The following is a 23,632-nucleotide window of genomic DNA, read 5'->3' as shown; positions in this document are numbered from 1 at the left end:
GCGTTTTCATCATTGCCTCTGGTTTAAGATTTCTTAGAAAGAACTTTACTATCTGGAGTATGAATAAGAATTGTATTTTCAATTGAAATTTAAATTGAAAATACAATTTTCAGTCCGAAGAAACCTAAGTGGTATGAGTAGCAAGTTAAAAATGGGTAATAAATTCTCTTACAGGTATTTTAAGAGAAATAAACTTAGATTTGAGTCCCAATTCTGAAATAATTTGCCCCAAGTCATTTCTTTCATTTGGGCAAGAAGGGGAATATATAGTGGATGGTGTCTAAAGCTTCTTCCAGCTATGATGTGCTATGTTGGTTAGGCCCTTTTGCTTGGATAGCCAATAGAAATCCCAAGCTCTACATGTCCAAGAGAACCCATCTTTTTCTTCTTAAATTCCATAGTTCTATCACAGGTAGTCACCACCCAAGTTTATCCTATTCATTCTCACTTTCTCCCCATATCCAATAAGTGACCAAGTCTTGTCCATCTTACACCAAAATTAGCCTGGTACAGGCTCCTGCAATAGCACTATAATTCATCTCTGAGCCTCTCCTCTCCTCCCCTCTTCAAGCCATCCATTCTCCGCCAGTATCTGATTATTTTATTATTATTAATTTTTTACATTATTATTCACCTGGCCTGGGGAGCCCCTTGCAATCTGGCTCCAGCTTGTCCTGGCTAATAGTAGGCTATCTTCCAGCCAGGCTGGCCTCCTTGGGCTGGGAGATGGCATTCTTCTTCCTACTCCAGTATCTTGGCAGAGGTGCACACTGGGTAAGCTCTTCCTCTCCTAGAAGCTTTCCACCCTTGCTTTCAAGAGGCCTTTTCTCATTTCTCCTAAATTGTGTTTATTTTGTCTCTATATATCTACATTTTCTGTCTTGTATGTGCTTGTCTCTGACCACGTCTCTCTCACATTCCAGTAGCATGTGGGCTTCTTAGCACTGGGGACAAGGGAACTTTGGTACTTCTCCTTCCCTAGGCAGAAGTGTCTGGTAAAAAGTGGTCACGATAAATACTGGAAGATGTGACTATGATCCCTGTGAACTTTGCACACTCCACTTTGCACACTCCAAGATCTCCAGGATGGGAACAGAGAGCCCATTTTTCCCCCATTCTCCACTCAATGCATTTTGTGAATATGCCTCTTGGCCTGAGCTCTCAGAATATTTCCAAGAGCTTTCAACTTCAGGGACATCCTGATTTTTTTACCTTCTGTAGGGAAGCAGTAGTTCTAAATTCACCTTAAAAAATCATGGCCAAAACATCCTGCTTAAAATGACTTCACAAGTTCATGTTAAGTTTCAGACACACGAGATATATTATAGAAGCAATTATTTTATTTATCACAGTCTCATATTTTCTTAAAAAGCAACATTTCAAAACTTACAATATAGATTATAAATTTTATTTTCAGATATACACACTCTCATATTCACAAACTATATACAAATATTTGAAACTCTGTCTCCAAAATATTCAACAAAGATATTTGGATGACTCTCATAAAACTGACCCAGCAATTTCTTCTTTTCTTTGGCAGATAATTTTGAGTCCTTGTCAATAGTTTTTAACAAAGATAAAAGCTCTTCCTTAGTGGCTTTCTGGGCATTGCTGTAATACTCATTAGAGTCATGTCTTTGGCAGAAAACATAGCCTTAAACAAAAGGAAGACATTTTTAGTCAAGCTCAGCTTTTTGTTTAACCATAGAAATATGCCATTCAGATAATATTTCATAAAACAATGTGTAAACTTTGCCCCATCTCCTTTAGAAGAAGTTAACTCTTGAGCCCTCACAAGCCCTAAACTTGGACCTTAAACTCTGAGCCATTTCTCCTTTTGAGGCTGGGGTCCCTCCAACTCAGGAAGCTATTCTTCCAAAGCTTTCCATCCCTCCTTACACTCCCCACTCCCCATGCTCTCTAGCTGAGAACTTCCCCTCATATCTGACTGAAAGAATTGAGGTTAGTGACCACGAGCTCCCTCTTCTCTGATCAGAAGTGCCTTCTGCCACCATTTCCTCCTCCTCCCCTCCAGCAGACTGCTCCTGCCATTCCAGCTCTTTCACTTGTTTTCAGTCTCTCCCTGTCTCCTGGCTGCCTCCCTACAAACATGCTCATATGTCCCTCATCCTAAAGAATACTTTCCCTGGATCCCTCCCCCTCCTTCCTCCCCTCCCATATCTCTTAGGCTTTCTGTGGCTAAACTTCTCTAAAAGGCCACTGGGTGCCCCCACTTTCTCTCCTTTCACTCTCTCCTAACAAGCCCTTCCCAATCTGATCGTTCCACTGAAACCACCGAGTTACTAATGGCCTCTAAGTGCTAAGGCCAGTGGGCTTTTCTCCATCCTCACTCTCCTTGACTTCTCTGCGATCCCCATACCATGAAGCCCCCCTCCTTCTTGGTACTCATCTCTCTAGGTTTGGGGGACACTCCTCAATTCTCTTGCCAAATCCAGATCACTCTCTCTACCCAAAGGTGTCCCACAGGACCCATCCATCCTGGGCGTCTCCTCTACTCCCTCTGCACTATGGGTGGTGATCTCATCAGCCCCATTATGTATTTAATTACCACCGCTAGCTATACTGCCGACTCTCACATCTACCCATCCTGACCCAATTTCTTTGCTGACCTCCCCTTCTCATATCTCCAAATGCCTTTCAGACATCCTACATGCCTACAACAGGTCAATTTCTGAATTACCTGTGTTTGTATCTGGATCTCTTCCTCCCTGTATGGCCGTGAGTTTGTCACTGACGATTTTGTGAAGCGTTCCCGGGATCTTAAGAGACAAAATGGACAGTATTCAAGCCTTCCACTTGACTCTCCTTCCCTCTCCCCCCATGACTCTCTCAGTTCAGCCACTTTCAGAGCTTACCTTAAAAACATCTTTTTGATGATCCACTAAAAACAGCACCAAAAGATCCTTTTTGCCTTTGGATAAATTTTTGTTATTTACAATCGCTTTAGAAAACACCCTCTTCACAACCATCCGATTCTCGCTCTACAAAAAGCCAAAGTGCAGAGAGAACAGGATTAGCCCCTCCTGGCACTGTTTTCATGGTCCCTGAAGCGCCCACAGGCCGGGACCTACCTCGTTCTGTAACTTAAATTCAGAAGGGCGCGCTGCGATGGCCATAAAGTACAGCAGTCTTCGAAACTCCTCTCTCTTGTTGGGATCCAACAGCTTCAGACAGAGCTGGGTGACCTCTAGGGCTCTGTCTGTCTTCCCATTCACTTTAACCAAGAGAATAAATGAGTTTTACAAACCACAGAAAGGTGACACCAGTTTAAATGGTGTTTAAATGAAAAAAGAACACCAAGGCACCTCAAGCTGACATTAAGAAGCACCACCTTCCACAAAAAGCAGCTGCTCCTTTGAGGGGAACCCAGGCCCTTCTCCTGGCAGCTCTCGACACGAGCAATGACCCATTCACCAGACATTCAAGAGGTCCAAGATCTGTACAAGGGGCCTGGGCCAGCTAGCTCACCCCCTCAATGGGTCTAGGAGGACCCTGAAGGCTGTGGGAAGTTGAGGGGTTTGTCCAAGGTCACAGGAGGACCAACACTGGTTACACTTGGACTGGCTTCCAGAGCCCCCAGTGGTTCTTTATCATCATCATGAGAGTCCGGACCCAGGGCTCTTTTTATTGCACATACCAAACTGGCTCCCGCAGGTGGGACAATCTGTCCCGTCACACCAATAGGATCTGCAGCCTCACAGGGACTGACCCTCAAGGGGCCAGGGGCCATCCCCTCCCTCATGTCGAAATGATTCTGAATCTACCACCCAGTGACACCCCTCGCCCCACACTCACACACACACACACACTCACACTCACTCACTCTCTCTCTCTCTCTCTCTCTCTCTCTCTCTCTCTATTGATCTCATTCCTTTGATGGAATTCCAGCTGGGTCTATCTTGATTCAGCAAATACACCCCACCCCCCCAAGCCCACAAGCACTAGTTGTCCCCAGCTTCTCCTCCGTGGAGGGGGAGGTCAGGTCCTCAGCTCTTAGTTGGTCATTGGGCGGAGGGTGGCTGGGAGTCCAGGCCTACAGTGATTTCCCGTTCTGGGCCTAAAGTCAGCATGACCTGCAACCCCACAGGTTTCATGTGCATCTTGTCTCTAGGGACTCTTCCTAATCAGCTCAAAGGTCCTCTGGGATAAAAGGGTAAGTCCAGTGAATCATCTCCAGAGAGTGACTGTGGGGCTGAGGACAAGAGAACTGTGGCCCTTTGCACCAACAACCATGAACAAATAAAATAGTGTGATACTGTGGATACCAACTCCCCTTTAGAGATCCTGACTTCAACTTTTTCCCAGTTAATCCAAATGAAATTTAAAAGGAAGTATTTCATCACATTCTAAACTTAAAATGTACATTGACATACTACTTCTAGTCTCTCAGAGGACATTTAATAAATGAAGAGGAAGCTATCGATTTAGTATCAGTAAAGGATATGTTTTATTTTTCCAAGAAATGATGGATTTATAATAGTCCCTGCTTCTAATTATATGGTTGCAATTTGCAAGTCACTGTGAATGGTATCATTTGTGGTCATAAGACCAATTTGGGGCTGATCCCATAATTTGGGTTTCAATAACACAATGATAAGTCCATCTGAGCTATACCCAGTATAAATGTAATTATTTTGTTATGTATTCTTTTGGAAAATAATTGCCGTGGAAAACCACATCTACATTCTGAGAGCAAGTGATACAAAGGGAAAGCATGCTTATGTATAATTAAGGGAAAGTTCAAGAAATGATGGTTTATGACAGAGGGAAATTACCACTACTAAAATTAATTTTTTTAGCTTATATCAGGTTTTAAAAAGAATTTGTTGTAATTGGGAATTTCATCATATTAGATATTTTTCCCTCTAGAAAAAGAAAACCTTTAAGTCACTGAAACTGTCATTTAATCAATTACAAGCATTTATCTTTAAAGAACCAACTCTGTGCCACTTAAAGCTGCTAGGCACTGAAAATAGAAAGAAAAAAACGAAATTCTGCCCTCATCCAGACCTTACATTCTGTCAGGAGATATAGAATTTACATATTAAAACATATATGAAATAAACCTAAAATAATTTTTTAGAGAATGTTACTAGCAGTCTAGTAGTGTGAGGGATGGAATTAGGAAAAGCTTTTTGAAGAAGATAATGCTAGAACTGAATTTGGAAGAAGTGAGGGGTTCTAGGAGGGAGAGGGCATGCCATCCCAACAGGAAGGCAATCTGGTACAAAGGTACAGAGAAGGGGGATAGAGGGTTATACAAGGAAGGTTAGCCAGAAGTGAGTTGAAAATGTAGGAAGAGGAGAAGGCTAGGACTACAAAGCTAGCCTAGAATAGGAGATGAGATGGCCAGGCCTGTGCTTACAGAATTCCTTTGACAGCTGTGTTGGAAATATCCTGGAGTAGGGAAAAGCCTCGGGCCAGGATGGTGACTTTGTGAGGGGATAAATGGTCTAGAGGCAGAAGCAGGCAGACCTGGCAACTGCCCTTACAAGAGGTGAGAGAGGATGAATCCCAGGGTAACTGGAGGATGTCTCCATGGAAACCAAGAACTTTGGGGGAAAGATGGCTAAGGAGAGATGAGAATGAATTCTATTCTGGGGGAGCCTGTTGGATCTGAGATGCCTCCAGAACATCCAATCAGAAATATTCAGGAACAGAGAAGGCCAGAGACACATTTTGGCCATGACCGCTTTGATATGGATTCACTTGACTTAATCTGGCTTATTTTTTAGAAGGATTTAAAAACTTTTCTCCTTCTTCTCCCATGTTTTTAATTGAGGGGTGTGGCCAAAGGAGATGGGAGTTCATAAGTAATGGTGCCAAAAAAAGGCCATTGTAAAAATGCCCAGAAGAGCCTAAAAGAGAGTGTGAACAAGTGGGACATGTTTGAAAGGAACATGTAGAATTTCTGGTCTAAGCTGTCTGAAATTAAGATGCAAGTTTCATATCAAACCACCTTTTGTTATTAAAATAAAGGAATTTGAATGGGTAGTTTTCTAGGTTGATTTAAACCTATCTACTAAATCAGCTTTAAAGTCTGTTTTATGTTAAAAACCATTCATCCATAAACTGATTTTTTTTTTCTTGTCAAAGACCAAAATACAAAGACTATCAAGGTTTTGCTTACCTAGAAGTTCTGCAATCCCCGTGTGGATTTCAAATAAGTGATTTAAAAGAGGTTCCCTATTGTTGTAGTATTTACTTATGGTATCAAATAAGAGTGCTTTCCACACATCTCCTTTGTCTGGTAGCTCTGGAAAACTTCTGCTTAGCTCCACCACCATCTGGTCTGGAAGGTATTCTAAGCAGTCAGTTGCTGCGGAGAGCCATTCATCATCCCTAGAAAAGCAGATATTATTAAAAACTACAAGACTAAGTAAGTACATGAGATTTCTCCTTCTGAGACCTCCTCATGGGTGGGGAGGCTATGACAGCAGAGCTCAGGCTCTGGCTGAAAGGATGGGCATCTGCTCCTGATGCAGACTGCAGCTGCTGTCTGGGAAGCGGCCCAGCCACCCTGAGAAGCTCACCACCAAGAGGCACGCCACCGAGTGATAAAGCCTCAGCTGGTACAAGCCAGACAGCCAGTGAAAAGTGTAAAAGGGGTCTTGATTCTGGGATGCCACCTCTTTCCACTTCAATTTTGGCCTTCTAAGTATGAGAGCTCTAAGTCAACATTCTAGAGAAGGAGCAGGATCTTCCTAATAGTTATATTCTTACTATGACTAAGTCAGAAAATAAAGAAGAGAGAGAAATAGAAGGAAGTTCACAGGTTCTTAGAAAGGCACATCAAAAAGCTTTATCACCGTTCAAAGAGCAACGAGATTTTTATATGACACCTGGTCACTTTGCTTTGCAGTGCTTATTAAAACAAGCAAAAAAAAAAAAAAACCTGCCATAAAGATAAATGTATTAACTTCATTTGTCATTTTAAAAAAAGGGAGGGATGTGTGTAAATGAATGGACTATGAAGAATAACCCTATGAAGAAATCTATAAGACCTCTCAAATTAAAATGATAAATTGTTAGGTGTTGACTGACATTAACACAAAAGTTAAATAAAAGGGAAGATGATCAAAAATGTTGAATTTATATTATGAATACTTTATTCAAGAAGAAAGTCAGAAGGTACCAAACATTAGAGAGAATGGAAATTGCTTATGATAGAAAACAACTAATTAGCAGTGTGGGAGTCATTTTGTCCTTGCAAACTTCTTCAACTGGCTAGAACAAAGACTGAAAACCACCAAATTAAGAGGGTAAAATGGCACGCAGTATAACCATCGTAATTTGGCTTAAAGAAGTTAGTCATGCCTCTTTACTCTCAAACGGGGATACAAATTTTTTTAAAAAGATATTGACAACATTAGTGCTGAACCCTTCTATGCAAGTTTAAATAAAGTCTGCCATGAGGATGAGACCCAACAAAGTCCAAGAACTGCCTCAGCTAGGCAAGGGTGGTAGCAGTGTACAGCACAAGGTCAATCACTAAACTCACCCAAAGAATTTATAGAAGAGAGTGCTGAGAGACAAGAAAAGGAAGCGATAGCAAAACAGTCTGCAGAAAACTTGGCCTGAGGTCTGGCTAAACCAGATGAGACCATAATCCATTAAAATTATAATAAAAAGACAAAACACGGATAAAAATAATAAACATCTATTTATCTATGACAATGGACTCATCATGTCTGGATGAGCAGGAGGGTGGTACCTTATGAGTAGCCCGAGGAAGAAGAAATATCAAGAAAGAAAGAGAGACAGGAAGCATACAGAACCCCACTGACTCCAGGAAGAACAGATCCATGCTGCTGGGGTAACAACTGTGAGGACACTAAAGGCTGCCAGGAGAAAAATCATGATCAGTACTCATTCAAACAGGAAATCAAGAAGATACTAATTAACTAATGACCACACATCTACATTAATGACCCTGAGAATTTAACGAATACCCAAGACATACTTAAGGTTCATCCTGTGAGATGCACTTTGATGGAGGGCTTATTGAACTGGTCCACCAGTACACACATCACAGAAAGACAAGGCAGAAACATGAGAACTGTATCCAAAATCAAATAGAGGAAAGGATCAAGCTAGAACCAATTTGTGAAATTGTGCAATGATAACAATGACAACTTACTCCCTAAAACCCAAACCCATCTTACAAAAAAACAGTATTTTTCTGGTGACACTGTATCACATCTTCAAAGAATCAAAACTGCAGGTGACCCAAGGATCAATGGAAAGATGGATGGTTGACAAAGGCAGCAAAACACAAGCAACAAGATTACTGCTTACATTGCCTCTTTTCCAGAGGATTCTAGGACTGGAAAAACAGGTAGGTGGCCATACTACAATAATACTACATACTACAATAATAAAAGTATTAAGTATTTTAATAATGTTTGTTGATTGCTAAAAACCTAAGAACTTATTTTCAATTAAATGTGACCAATGGGGTCCCATGTTATATAGGTGTCTACAGCATGGTGAACATGAATGATATGGATGGACCAGGGCTGGTTCTGTTGCTATTTAACTGTTAAAAAAAAAAAATCATGGATATATGGCATTCATAAGGTTGATTACAACCAGCCAGATTCTTCTTCCTAACTGGGCTTTAAAAAAAAAAAAAAAAAAAAAAAAAAAAAAAGTAAAGATTGACTAATGGGGGCAGCTAGGTGGCACAATGGATAGAACACCAGCCCTGAAGTTAGAAGGACCTGAGTTCAAATCTTGCCTCAGACACTAACACTTCCTGGCTGTGTGACTCTAGACAAGTCACTTAACCCCAATTGCCTCAGGAAAAAAAAAAAAAAAAAAATGACTAATGTTCTAGTGAAACATAGTAAGCATTTTGAGGGCAAGGACTAACTTCTGTATAGAGCAAGCAATGCCCTTGAAAGTATTAAGTGTTTTAATAATGTTTGTTGAATGCTAAAAACCTAAGAACTTATTTTCAATTAAATCCTGCTATAAAATGGCAAACTTGTTAGGAATTTATGTAATTCTCTTAGTTCAAATCTTCCTTTAAGAATCTTGGTAAAACTAAACAAGCAAATGTAGAAAATTAAAAAAAAAATTCAGCCAATGAAGTTCATTGCCTTCAGAGTATTAAGTGTGGTTCAAGGCTGTTCACAGCCTAAGAACAAGGGCAGGCTGACCTATATGGTAAGAGAGAATGCTAGATGGCCAAGTATTACTCTTTGCTTACTCAGGAATTATCTATCTGTGGAATAGAAATCAGAGTTAGAACTCTAAAAAACGGAAACTGAATATTAGTTACCTGAAGCCACAAAGCAAGTTAGTGACAGAATTAGAGAAAATTACAGATATATGTGTCAATGACCCATCATATCTGCTGTAACTACTCAGAATTCTATTTTGACTTACAAATACTCTCAAAGTTATCAACATTTCTACATACTGTGAGTCACTATAGGCCTTGAGAACTCCTCGGTCCAAATAGTTACTGGTGTTGATCAAATCTGGTTGTGCCTTAGGAACTTTGGGTGCCATCTCTTGATGCTGAAGTAAGGAGTCAAGGAGGGGGAGGTCTATAAGCTGTAGTAGGCGCCCAATGGTTTCTTCTCGCCATACTTCATTAATAACTACACAGAAAAAACAGCAACAACTACGATCACTAATTCAAATGGTCACCACAGTATTTCCTTGATAAGACTTATGTCAATAAGTTAATGGTCATTAGAAGATATTAATCTTACAAAATGCTCTCTTCAAAGAAGGGGAACAATTAATGATTTGTTTACCGTGTAGGAGAATAGACTTTGCTTTCTACAGCACAAAGAATGTAAAGAATTCTGGTTGTCCAATCTGTCAGATAAGAGATCAAGTCACATAACTTATGCTAATAAGGACTTTGGAAGAAAGAATGATTCATTGAAACTAAAAAATAGCTCTGAACTACTGGCTGCAGATTATTCCACTTGGGGTTTCTACAACTCTGCTAGAGAGAGGAAATTCATTATGCTGCATTCCACTGACAGACAAGTAAACTAGTAAGCCAGAGAATAAGAATCTAAATCCTGGAATAGGATCGTGATACACATTTTTAGTTTATTTTACACCTATCAGAATTTGCAAAGAAAATATTTATGTTTGAGAAAGCATTGAAGTTATAATTAACTTGTATCATTAAGTTATAATTAACAAAGTTGTGTGTAAAATAAGACTTCAATTTTGACTCTCTGCCAGCCAATATAAGAGCAGCCAGTATTCTCCAAGAATGGTTTCACTGATTTATGCTTTGAAGAGATAATAGACTTCTATCAGAACTGAAAAATACAAACAACTTCAACACAATGATCTCTCTCAGCTATTTCTCATGAAAGACTAGGAAAATATCAGACAGACAACATTCATAAGGAAAAAAATAACTAATCCTATTAAAACATGTTCTTTTTTCTCAGCATGCATCATCTAAACTTACCTTGAGGAGACAAATTTGTAGAGATATTTATATGCGGGAAGTTAGCAGGTTTTAAACTCAGATTTTCCCACAGGTCCTCTAAACTTGTTGATTTCAAAGCAGATGAATTAGAGAATGGTGTCTTCTCATATCTTAAAGCAAAAGATCTAATTTCAGAATCAGTACTTAAACTGTCTACAACCATCCTCCTCAATTGTATAAGCTGCACCTTGACTGCATCCTGCTCACTGGTCTTTTTTGCATTGCCAGCTTATAGTCTAAGAACAGTAGAATAGGGAATTGACTCCAAGCTTAAAGCAATTACCCCATTAATCCAATTTCTGAGCTGCCACGATTTAGCAAGCATTTTCTAAGTACTCTGGAGAAAGTGTGCTACTGCCCTAATCCACCTCCCAAATTCTTAATTCTCAAACTGGCTTTGAAGGCTACAAAGATAAATGATGTGATCAATGAAAAAAGTTTCTAATACATTTGTTACTTTCACATATTTTAGCAATTGAAAATATTTAAAGACAGGCTATTTCACTAATCTCAACTGAAGATTCAAACTTAGGCTTTACTTGCTAAGCAAAATTTAAACTTCCCAAGTCAAACACATTTTAGGAAAATTAATTTCATTTTAAAATACTTTTCGTAAAATTTTTCCCTTAAACATTATACCAATACCATAGTTCAATACCATATTCAATAATTCCTCTTATGAGACCACAGGCCCACGATTTAAAAAAAATTAAAAAAAAAACGGAACAAAAAGACCACCATGTCCACCCCCCTTTTTCCCCTCATTTAAAAAAGATAAAGTCTGACTCCGCCTCCCCTTCCCCCCCTCCAGCTGACTGAGGAGCTCGACACAAACCTGGAAGGTGCACACTCTCTGTTCTCTTTCCCTGACTGCCCAGCCTCTTGGTCAGGGACGGCTATGAACCTGTACAGGCTACAGCTGCTGTCTTCAAACACCGGCCGTTTGTCTCTTCCAAACACTTTGGTCGGGACTGCTTCAAACACTTTGTAGTCCATTAATGCCTGACAGACTCGGACCACTTTGGCACGAGGAATATCCACATCTCCAAAAAATTTATTCTGAATTAGATGAGAGAAGACAACGTCCACAGCATCGGAGCCCACAAAGCAGTCATTATGCCGCTTTAAATGGTGTCTTCGTTTTTTGACTTCCACTTCTGTTTGAAGGGTGTTTATAATGCTGCTCCAGATATACGTGGCCCCAAAGGGCTTCTGGGCCACGCTGAAACCTGGCAGTGAAAAAGAACAGAACTGAGATTATGGGCAGACAACGCCCACCAACGACGACACCTGCAAAGTCACCTGTAGGACCAGCCATGAGGAAGGTGAAGAACTAGTATTGTGGGAAGAACACGGAATGGTCCTAGAACCTGTCAACAGCCAGGAGACCAGGAGACCGCAGCTCAGTCTTAATTCATCTCTGCTCTCTCTGACTTGCAGTTCTGACTGTAATTCTATGCTAGGGATAATCATCCACATCCATTTAATAGCCAACAACATGCAAACAAAAATCTAAATAGTTTAGATAATACTCCCTGCCTTCAAGGAGCTTGGAGATAAGACACAAGGGAAGATAACTGTAATACACAACAATTACACCGGATGTGGTTCAGTATCCTCTGACTCCTCACAATCCCATTTGAGATTTTCTTGGCAGAGATATTGGGTGGTTTGCAGTTTCCTTCTCCAGCTCACTTTACAGAGGAAAGGAAACTAAGACAAGCAGGGTGAAGGGACCTGCCCAAGGCCACACTTCCTGATCTCAGGCCTAGAGATAGAGTGGATAGAGATCCACTGTGACACTGCTGCCCAAGATATGGCAGACAGGACAGGAAAAGTACTAACAATAGTCACCACTACTGAGTCTTCAATCCTTTATCCTTACAGCAGCTCTATGAGATAGGGCTGTTATTATCCTCACTTTACAAATGAAGAAACAGTCTCAGAGACTTGCCTGGGCCACAGAGGTAGAAGTGTTCAGAGCAGAATTTGAACAAATCATCTTGACTCTGCCCACCAAGGAGAATACTGCATGGAGGTTGGAAAGTGCAGCTTGGAAGTGAGGAGAAGAAAGGCTTCAGAGCACAGAAGAGAGCAAGCTGGTCTTAAAATAAACAAGTATTAAGCGGGTAGCCTGGGTGTCGGGGAAAGCAAGCAGACCCAGAAGCCTTGGCACAGAATGCGGCTGCAAAGAGCCAGGTGTGCCCAGCCAGACCCGGAGGATTATCCAGCCTGGCTCCAGTGGAGAGTGCAGGAGGAGGCCACGCTATGGAAGATCTATGATACCAGGCAAAAGGGATATGGATTGGACCTGGCAAGTAATGGGCCGCTGAACATCCCTGACCATAAGAACCGTAAGAACAAGAGGGGCTCGGCATTTGGCTTAGTCCCGAGGCTGCACCGGAGACCAGAGGAAGCAGAGAGAAGTCCAAGGATGGGGCAGCTCTGAAATGCAGCAGTGAAATGGGTCTCTGTCCTCGTTATCATGGATGGAAGGTTTGAGACAGATTGGGAGGAAAAGGAGAATGAAAGCCAACCCCAAGTCTGGGAATGTTGGAGAGCAAAAGCTGTCTTTACTGAGAAGGAAACCAGAAGGAAGAGATGGTTGGGGGGGGCGTGGGGGAGGCTCAGATCTCTACATCCTGTATTACAAGCTGTTTGTTCTGAAAGAACTTTAGGACACTTAATGCTCTGGAGCTCAAGAAAAAAGGGACAGCCAGACCTAGGGATCTGGGAGCATCCGTCTCTAGGTAGCAGGGGAAACTACTATGAAACTGAATGAGATTAGGACTGACCAAATGGTCTTGACAAAACTCAAAGACCTAGCCAACTATAAGCAGAAGCAATGCAATTTTTTTTTTCAATTGTGATACTAATGCCCTGTTGCTAGGGTTGTGAACTGATTTAACCGTTCTGGAGAATGATTTTGAACCATACCCAAAGGACAACCAAACTGCATATACCCTATGACCAAGCAATACCACTAGTAGTTCAGTATCCCAGAGATCAAAGAAAAGGACTTATATATACAAAAATATTTATAGCAGCTCTTTTTGCGGTAGCAAAGAATTGAAAATTGAGGAGAATCCTATCAACTGGTGAATGACTGAACAAGTCATATGATTGTGATGGAATACAATTGTGCTGTAACAAATAATAAGTAGGATGGTTTCAGAAAAATCTGGGAAGACTTGTATGAAGTGATGTGAAGTGAGCAGAACCAACAGAACGCTGTACAAGTAACAGCAATTTATTGTAAGATAATCAACTGTGAACAATTTTACTAATCTCAGCAATAAAAAGACCTAAGAAAATTCGGACTTAAGATAAAAATGTTATATACCTCCAAAGAACAAACTGATGAGTTTGAATGCAATTAAAGCATCATTTTAAAAATATCTTTTTTTGTCTGTTCTCTTTTGCAACAGGGCTAACATATTTTTATATGACTTTACATGTACATTGCCTTTTCAAGAGGGAGAAAGAGAAGAGAGAAGTTAGGATTCAAAATTTTAAAAAACTTAATTTTTTACATGTAATTGATATTTAATGAAATATATTAGAAGGGTTTTTTTGGGGGAGACACATTAAGAACAAAGGGAACTATTTCAAGGTTCCGTTCCCAAATTTTCTCCAAATTTAAAGTACATTTACCCATGCTATTAGATTCCTTCTGGTAGGATGAAGGTGTTGTGTTTTACACAAGAAGAAAGCACAGTCAAGAGAGAAGGTTCTAAGCTAGAAAGAAGTCAAAAGAACAGAGTCCAGTCAAGAAGCATGTCCAAAATCCACCATTTAACAAGCCTTATTAATCAATTACTTCAGGAGGATCATCATGTAGGTCCTGGCATTTGAGCTGAGAGGCCATGGTTTAACAGTGAATTTACGCTGGAAGCCAGGTCATGATAATGGTGTGAGTAGAGAGGAAGTATATACGGAAAAGTCATATGCATATGCTAGCTGGACTGGACAAGTCTCTCTCTCTCTCTCTCTCTCTCTTTTTTTTTTTTTTGCATGTTTTTATTTTATTTTATTTATTTATTTTATTTTAATAACTTTTTATTGACAGAACCCATTCCAGGGTAATTTTTTTACAACATTATCCCTTGCACTCACTTCTGTTCCAATTTTTCCCTCCTACCCTCCATCCCCTCCCCTAGATGGCAAGCAGTCCTATATATGTTGAATATGTCGTAGTATATCCTAGATATAATATATGTGTGCAGAACCAAATAGTTTTCTTGTTGCACAGGGAGAATTGGATTCAGGAGGCAAAAATAACCCGGGAAGAAAAACAAAAAATGCAAACAGTTTACATTCATTTCCCAGTGTTTTTTTCTTTGGATGTAGCTGTCCATGATCAATTGAAACTGAGTTAGGTCTCTTTGTCAAAGAAATCCACTTCCATCAGAATACATCTTCATATAGTAGGGTTGTTGACGTATATAATGATCTCTTGGTTCTGCTCATTTCACTTAGAATCAGTTCATGTAATTCTCTCCAAGCTTCTCTGTATTCATCTTGCTGGTCATTTCTTACAGAACAATAATATTCCATAACATTCATATACCACAATTTACCCAACTATTCTCCAATTGATGGGCAGCCACTCAGTTTCCAGCTTCTAGCCACTACAAACAGGGCTGCCACAAACATTTTGGCACATACTGCTCCCTTTCCCTTCTTTAGTATCTCCTTGGGGTATAAGCCCAGTAGTAGCACTGCTGGGTCAAAGGGTATGCACAGTTTAATAACTTTTGGGGTATAATTCCAGATTGCTCTCCAGAATGGTTGGATTCGTTCACAACTCCACCAATGTATCAGTTGGACAAGTCTCTGTGGTGGTACATGGAAGGGAGCAGAAATCACTAGAAATCCCTTACACACTCACGCTGACCTAATTCTCTTAGTTTTAGATGGTTACCCATTTAGGCAAGTTACTTTTTGCCAATGAAACCCTTGAATTCAACACTCAAGTGGCCATCAAATCAAGCCTTTCTCCAGAAAGGGAAATCCACTTTCTCCTCACCCCCAGTGACTTTTGGGAAGCTTTTCTTTTATATCCAGGACCTAGCTACCTCTGGGCCAATTCTCTTTGTTCTTTCTGGGCTGAAGGAACTTATGCTTATGGTATCTTATGTATTTTATGTGGACACTTCAGAGGCCTCCATTTAATATAACAGAATGTTAAATTTTAGATGGCTCACTGGAATTGATCCTTTATTATACAATTCAGTACAGATGGTACATTCAGTAAATGATTCCACCATTCATTTAGGATAAATCTGTCATGGAGCTGCTAGTGACTGCTCTGTTTTTACTAGGAACAATTATTCATCCCATATAATAAGCTTTATGCTGTACACACACACACACACACACACACACCCCTATAAACTTTTTAAATACCCAAAGGTAACATTATTTTGAACACTTCAAACCACAAAATACTAACAGGAAAAAAGTTCGGTTGGTTTTACATCAATTGTCTGACAGCATATTCACTTCATCATTTCATGCCAGTGGTTGGTGACCTCTACTCCTCCTCCCCCCCCAAAAAAAAAGCAGGAAGGAGACTTCCTGCAGCTCTGCCATTATGGACAGCAGTCACCGGGTCTGGGCAGCTCGTTTGTTCTCACTGCTGCAGTTGCAGCCCGTGTCTGTTTTCCAGGTTCTGCTGACTTCCCTCTGTTTCAGCTGCCCCCTTTCCCACGCCTCTCTGAATTCCTCCTGGTTAACAGCAGGACAGTTATTTCAGCACCTCCGTGCCCCAGACTTGGGCAAGTCTTTCTCCAATCACCAGCATCTACTTTATCACAGAAAAGCAGGACTTACCATCCTACAGAGGAAATACTCTCCTACATCCATGAAATCCTAGGACTATTCCCTAACCCCAGTGAATCTTCGATGGAGGCGAAATGTCCATGGAGGTTTTCCATGACTTGCCTCCTTATGGAAGGAATCTCTGGGTCAAACATTTAAATTTTTTTTCCCCCCTGAGTCAATTGAGGTTAAGTGACTTGCCCAGGGTCACATACTTAGGAAGTGTGAAGTGTTTGAGGCCAGATTTGAACCCAGGTCTTCCTGACTTCAGGGCTGGTGCTCTATACACTGCGCCATCTAAATGCCCCATTTTAATTTATTTTAAAGAAAATTCCAAAAATTCCCAAAACTGACCATTCCCAATTTTTTTTCAGTTTTGCTAATTTATTAATGATATCTTACTAATTAAAAGTCGTTTCTATATTTAGATGTTTTATGTTACTCTTATTAATGATTTATGGCAATATTTTATATGATTGTTATAGTTTGTAATTTCTCTTTTTAGAAATGTTTGTATAATATTTTCTTTGACCACTTATCTGCTGAGAAATTGGTGCTTAGTCTTTTATATTTGTTTTGATTCCCTATAAATTGAACATTGCAAATTATTCCCTTGTATATCGAAACTTTATCAAAGATATGTTGCCAATATTTTATTCTCCAAATGATCGAGAATTCTTGTTCTTGTTCAAGGAATACTGATTTTATTAAAATACAAAGATGTTTTAATTAACATTTTCTATTTTATTTTACCTTTTGTGATCTCCTTGTTTTGTAGAGAATCCTCATCTCAACCAAAAGCTAACATTGCATTTTGAAATGATTAGGAAGATTGTTTTAGCCATATCAAATGCCATGAATACCTGAATAACTATGTTCAGCAATTTCCAGTATGAATTCTAGAGAATGCTTCAGTGATTCTAATCAATGAGGACAATATATGAAAACCCACCCATGACTTCTTACATATTTTTTGTAATTTTTTTTTCAGGTTCTCCTAATTAACCCTCCAGGAGAAGCTGATGAAAGTAACTTCCAAAGTATCAATACAGCACACTGAAGCAATGTAAACGCTGACTGTATCACTCTGGGGACAGTGACCACACAGATAGCCTTTATTTCAGACAATTACTTTACTAGAGCAGTTTGACACCTTGATGCTTGTGGCAGAATTATGAAGATATTGTGATATGGAGGAAGAATGGATGGAGAACCAGAACCTGGGTTTAGAACCCAGGCAGGATGACCTCAAGCAGGTCATTTCACTTCTTCCAATCTCCCCCAAATTTTGAAGCACTTTATTTAGCCTTCTATTGAAAAGAGGCTTTAGAGATACCAGTCTCCATAGGGATAGACTTCCCTGGCCACACTTCTTGGGCTAGGACACATCGAGTACACACAATTACCAATCTGAGGTCAGTTAGAAAACAGAGAGGAAAAAGGGGATCTTTTACTTTATGGCCCAATCTGTACAGTGGAATAGGTGAAAAATAAATCCACTTATTAACAACTGTTCCTAAAAGGTGTGGAAGTAGGATTTTTACAGGATAGCCTGCTCGATGGACATAAGATTAAGGAACAGGTTAGGGCAAGAAGTGCCCTTAGGGAAAAAAAAATTCTGCTTTTCCTTAGTTCTTCAGGAATAACTCAGTCCAATCCTTTCAGGTTTTCTCCCCCAATTCCTAACAAATGCATTCCGGGATGTTTCCCCGTAAGCACTACCACCTACAGAGCCAAACCAGGTCATGTTCCTGCAGATACTTAATACCTAATGCACAATGATCTGGCAAATGGAGAGGCCCAAACCCACACCAGGATAACCTGTTTTTTCAACAATGACATCAATAGGTGAGTGCAGACATCTCGTCCACATACTTATACTTAGCTTTCTTCTTGCTTTTCATCTAATACCACCCCTCCCCCCAAAACCATATTCTACTAAAATTAATGATTGTGATATTTCCCACATCAAACAGGATTGAAAAGAGGCCAGAAACAAGGCATAAATGAAAAGAATGTTTACTATCAAAATCCAAGTTCAGTCTTTGATTATCATGTTAAATACATGCTAGCCAAAGGCTTGACTTTCAGTGTTGCTCTCATGATATGGACTTTTTTTTTTTTTTTAATCTCTTTTCAGGATAAGAAATTTAAAACATATCTCCAGCACAAGATGGGGAGTGTGCCTAGATTTAACCTTGTCAGAAGACAAGTTTCTGTATGATTCCCCAGACTCATAACTGAATGTGAAGATTGTGAAATTATGGTTTATCAAGGTCCCTCCTCTCTGCATGGTTTAGGACACCCTCCAGCAGGTCCCACCAGGCCAGGGGATCATGGATCTAGAGCTGGTAGGGACCCAAGAAGCCTCCTGGCCAGTCTCTTCCTTCTACAGATGAAAACAGAAGGTAGAAGCTTGCTCAGAGGCTAAGTCACTGCCCAGATCTTGTCAGAGATGGCAGCTCCCTATGGAGACACTCATGTCCCCTTGACTCCTGGCCTTCCAGAGTCAGTGCCCCTTCCACCCAAAGGGCCAGGGCCAGAGAGGTGATGCCTGAGTCATCATCACATACCACTCTGACCCAAACACTATCACCACCGCTGTGTTCCCAACCTCAGGATACAAGCAACAGACACTGGGGGCCTCAGACAATCAATGCACTCACCTTGAGTACATATAACACAGCACCTTAAATAAAAAAAGCCTCTGCAGCATTAGAAATTTGGCCAAAACCAAAGGTCAAAGTTGGCTGTGACTCAATCCTCTCTTGTTTCCCCTTTCCTGGGTTAGAGCTTAAAAAATACTGAATACAGTCTAGTACAAACTCTTGATAGGAAACTGAGTCTCAGGGAAATGCAATGCCTTGTTCAAGGTCAGAGGCTTTGAGAGCATCTCTTCTGACTTCACATGCTGGTTGTTCCTCCCACTGCTTCTGGACTGAGGCTCAGAATACAAAGGGCCTTGCCTCCCACAGAACCTCAACAGAAACCATAAAATCACTGCCCAAAATGGGAAGCGCAAAAGGAAAAGAGGCTACTCTGACTGAAATCCAGCCTGATTTCCTTTTCTACAGACCACAATCCCACAGACCACAGAAACTGTTATGAAAACCCCCCTAGTCGAAGGGGCTAATCTGGCAGCACCAACAATATAAGAGTGTTTAAAAAGCTAGGAATATCATGGGCTACCAATACTAACTAGGATTGTGGATGAAAGCCTTTGCTGGTTATTAATGGCCCCCTGCCAATAAAGGGGTGTACATTTGGGGTGTCTGTGGCAAAGACTGGGATCCATATTATAAATACAACAGCTTTGAAAGAAAGACTCCAGAAAATAGCACTTGTGCCTGGGAAGTACTGCCATTTAAAACCATTCATGTCACACAAGAAATAACAACAAAAGATAAGCTTAGGGAAGTAAACGAGAACATATGGGAAGCCCTTTGGGTTCCCAAGAAAAGTGAGACTATTCAGATTCAAGGAACAACCTGACTACATTAATAGGTGACACGCTACCTTCTAGAAGAGTCTGACTACATTAAGAGACCGAATCCACCATCGGCATTTTCGCGGCTTCTTCCAGCCTCCTCCCCTCCAAAACAAGAGCAATCTGAATTTGAAAACATAACTAGCAAAGGAAAGGAAAAGACATTCAGATTTACAGGGTATACTATGGCACACTTAAGAGCAACATAAATATGATTATAAATGATAATTTCTTGCCTCCCTAAAAATAAAAACGAGAGGTCTGCTTCATCTGAAAAACAGGAACTTTTCTTGAGTGGGCTCGTCAAGAAGTCCACCAGAAGTCAAGTAAGGATCCACGAACCATGAAAAAATGGACCGTGCCAAATCAGATAACTATTGTCTCTATCAACTCCGATGTCTTAACACTGTAAAGATTCCGACACTCCTCCTCTAGAGTGGCCGGTGGGCCTTTTAGTTTATAACGAGATGCAGAAACAGAGGCAGGGAATCAGGGGCACCAGGCCAAGAACTGCAGCTCCCTTGGCTGGGCTCAAGCAGAGGCCGAAGTTTTGTTCCAGAGTGGAGATGTGGGGGACACCACGTCCAAGCCAAGAACTGCCCCAGAGGGGCCCCCCGAGGGGCTCCCCCAGGGGTCCCGAGCCTGGGCCCCCTGCACCCGGGCTTCCCGAGGCGCTTCTGGGGGAGCCCGAGATAACCCTCCCAATCACACCTTCCCTCCCACCTCCCACCTCCCATCCGGCGCCACTTCCCGAGCAGGGTAAGATGTGCTCGCATCCTCCTCCCTCCGCGGAGGGGAACCCGCGCAAAGGCTCCCAACGACCCCCGTCCGGTTAAGACACCGGCGCTAAGGCAGCAGTAAGTGAGTCTCGGGTTCCCGGCAGCTGGAATACGGCGAAGGCCTTTTCGGAGATATTTCCCGGGAATCGGGGCTCACAAAGCACCTTTTCTTGGCGCGCATTTGTCGGTAATTCCGCAGGATGACGGCATCCCCGGGCCGGGGCTCCGAGGGGGCACCCGGCCAACTTGGCCGCCCGGAGACCTCTCCGGGGCCGGGGGGGCAGGAGATGAGGTGCAGCTCCCCCGGCCCACGGGAAGGCGCGGGCTTTACTCCGGCTCCCGGGAAACCCGATGCTACCCGGGCAGGCCCCCCCTCCCCCCGTCGCGAGGGTAACGCGGGACGAGCGCCCGGCTCGGGCCAGTGCGGGTGGCCGGCCGGCCCGACAAGCCCGCAGCCCCCCAGAGCCGGCGCCCACGGGGCCGTCCGCCAGAGCTCGGCCTCCGACCGTCACGCACTCAGTGACTGCTGGCTGTGCGCCAGGGTCCTCCGCAGGGGCGCGAGCGCCTGGTCCCGGGACACAAACGCTGCGGGGAGGACGAGGCGCGCGGCACACCGCCCCGTCCGGGCCGCCAGTGTGACCTGGAACGCTTGGGGACGCGGAGGGCCGCGGGGAGGGCCGGCAGAGCCTGCGCCGGGAAGTCCCGGGGGGGCTCAGCGTCTCCCCGGCCCGGTGCTGGTCCCGCTCCGCTCGGCGGCCCGAGGAGCCCGGGCCGGGGGAGGGGCCGGGAGCCCAGGAGCGGGAGCGCGAGCTCCGGGAAGGGGCAAAGAGCGCGAGCTGCGGGAGGGGGAGGAGGCGGCCCGAGCTCGGGGCTGGGGGGTTGGGAGGCGGCGGCGGCGGCGCGAGCCCTTAAGGGGCGGGGACGGCGCGCGGACCCAGAGCCGCGGGAGCAGCCCGAGTCTGGAGCCGGCGAGGACGCTCCGCGGCGCGGCAGCCGGCCAGGCTCCATCCGCCAGATCCAGCGCCTAACGGCCGGGAGCGCCGAGCGTCTCGGCCCGCGAAGGTGGGTAAGTGACCCCCGGCGGCAGTCCGCTCCCGCCCCCCCTCGCTCCGCGGGCGGCTGGCACTCACCCGGGGGCTTCTCGGGGCTGTAGAGCGCAGAGATGTGGAGCCCCGCCGCCTTCTCCCGCACGGAGGACATGGCTGCTCCCGGCCGCCGCGGCTGCCCCGACGGCTATAAGCGTTCCGCCCCCGAGCCGGCTGCCTCGGGCCGCGGGGCGGGGCCCCGGCAGTTCCCGCCCTCGGGGCCCCGCCCCCCCGCGGCGGCTCGTGCTGCCCCCGTGCGCCGCCCCCTCCCTCCCCACTCCCGGGTCCTCCCCGGCTGCTCTGGCGCGGGGCCGGGGTCTGTCGGGGGCGGATCCCTGAAAGCCCCGCCCCTCACGCGCCCGGGCCGCGCGGAGAATCCGCGTCCGTTTCCAGTTTTCTGCTGCAGAGCCGCCCGAGACTGGGGACGGCTTCGCGACCGCCGGTCCCGGTCTGCGGGCGCTAGTAGTCAGTCACCCAGCCAGAACATACGGGTACACGCGGGCCTGTGGCGAGAGGTCTGCACTATGCGCGCGGGGGCCGGCCTGCGTGGGGCGGGGCGTGCGCGGTGGGTATGTCTGCTAAATGCATCTGTGCCCAACCCACGGGAAGCGGGCAGGGCGCGAAAGGGCGAAAGAATACACTGAAAACCAGAGAGAGCAAGAGAACAGCCCCAAGGGAAGCGCCGAGGGACGCGCGAATAGGATCCCTTGTTGAACTGGCCATTTGTTGTTCCGTACTGTGAATCCTCCCCGGCGTTCTGCGGGACACATGGAAACGTTCTGTACTGTTTCGTTTTCCTTTCCCGTCTTTTTTCTATTCTATTTTCTTAAATAAACAGAAAATTAAAAAAATAATAAAATAGTCCCCCAGTTACACGGCAAGACAATTTTGCCTTTCACTTTTATAGAATTTTGAATTCCAAAATTTTCTCTACCCCCCCCTTTTTTTTTTATAGTAAGCGATTTGTTAGAGGTTATACATATGCTATTTTGTGAAGCATTTCCATAGAAATGTGAAAGAAGGAACAGAGCAGAAGGGGGGAAAACACACAAAAAATTAAGTAAAAAAAAAATGCTTCCCTCCGCACTCAGAGCCCATCGTTTGTTTCTGAGGCTATAGATGGCCCTTTTCCTCATGAGTCATTTGTGCTCGTCTTGGATCTGAAGAGCCGAGTCAGCCCCAGTCGGTCACACAGAGCTGCGGGGGGGCCCTGAGGCTTTTAGAAATTACAACTCAGGCCTTGCCTTCTCCGCGGGGGGAACTCTCCCCGCTGCGTGGCCAGCCCCGCTCCTCCTGCGCGCCCCTCGCCTGCGATGCGGCCCCCAGTGTGTCGGGAAGGCTGCTGGGCTGGGGAGGCGCTCAGGCGCTGCACCCGGGGGTGGATGCAATGGGATTTCAGTTTTCTCATTTGTAATGCATTCGCCTTGCTGATTTCTGGGAAGATGATGGCCGATGGACGCTTCCAACAGATTACAGAAACGCAGCCTGTTTCCCAGGGATGGTTTGCACTATTATCATGACATGTCACTGTTTTTAGCATATTGATATAACCCATCCATGAGCAACGATTACTTCTTCAGTTATTTGGACCCCCTTAATTCCTGTAGAGAATGCTTTGTAATGGCTGATTGATAAAATTTCTATTTGTAGCTTAGTAAGTAGATTCCCAAATACTTATACATTCTATAGTTAGAGAAGGTATGTTATAGTTATGTAAGGATGTAAGTTATAGTTAAATTTTGTTTCTACCCTTGCTTCTTTGCTGCTTATGGTTATTCAACTTTCTCTCTTTGGATTCTTTTTTCTTTTTTGGTTACACAATTGGAATTAAGTGACCTGCCCAGGGTCACACAATTTAAGTATTAAGTGTCTTAGACTTTGAACTCGGGCTCTTCAGACTTCAGGGCTAGTGCTCTGTCCATTGTGGCATCTAGCTGCCCCTCAGTTTTTTACTTCTTGACTT

General features: G+C 43.5%; 1 protein-coding gene across 1 annotated transcript; it reads right to left on the bottom strand.

The window, feature by feature from the left end:
• Positions 1-1,394: 1,394 nt before the first annotated feature.
• On the bottom strand, positions 1,395-21,857 carry DEPDC7 (DEP domain containing 7). The gene is made up of 9 exons (XM_031941386.1): positions 21,715-21,857; positions 11,331-11,724; positions 10,475-10,605; positions 9,452-9,635; positions 6,155-6,366; positions 3,096-3,238; positions 2,880-3,005; positions 2,705-2,783; positions 1,395-1,657 (listed from the first exon to the last, which is right to left on the bottom strand). The coding sequence occupies exons 1-9, from the start codon at positions 21,782-21,784 to the stop codon at positions 1,443-1,445; spliced, it is 1,554 nt and encodes a 517-aa protein (XP_031797246.1). The 5' UTR covers positions 21,785-21,857; the 3' UTR covers positions 1,395-1,442.
• Between the last annotated feature and the right edge of the window lie 1,775 nt (positions 21,858-23,632).

Source organism: Sarcophilus harrisii, chromosome 6 (genome assembly GCF_902635505.1).
Source record: "Sarcophilus harrisii chromosome 6, mSarHar1.11, whole genome shotgun sequence".
NCBI classification, from domain to species: Eukaryota; Metazoa; Chordata; class Mammalia; order Dasyuromorphia; family Dasyuridae; genus Sarcophilus; species Sarcophilus harrisii.
This window is presented reverse-complemented; position numbering and strand designations above follow the sequence as displayed.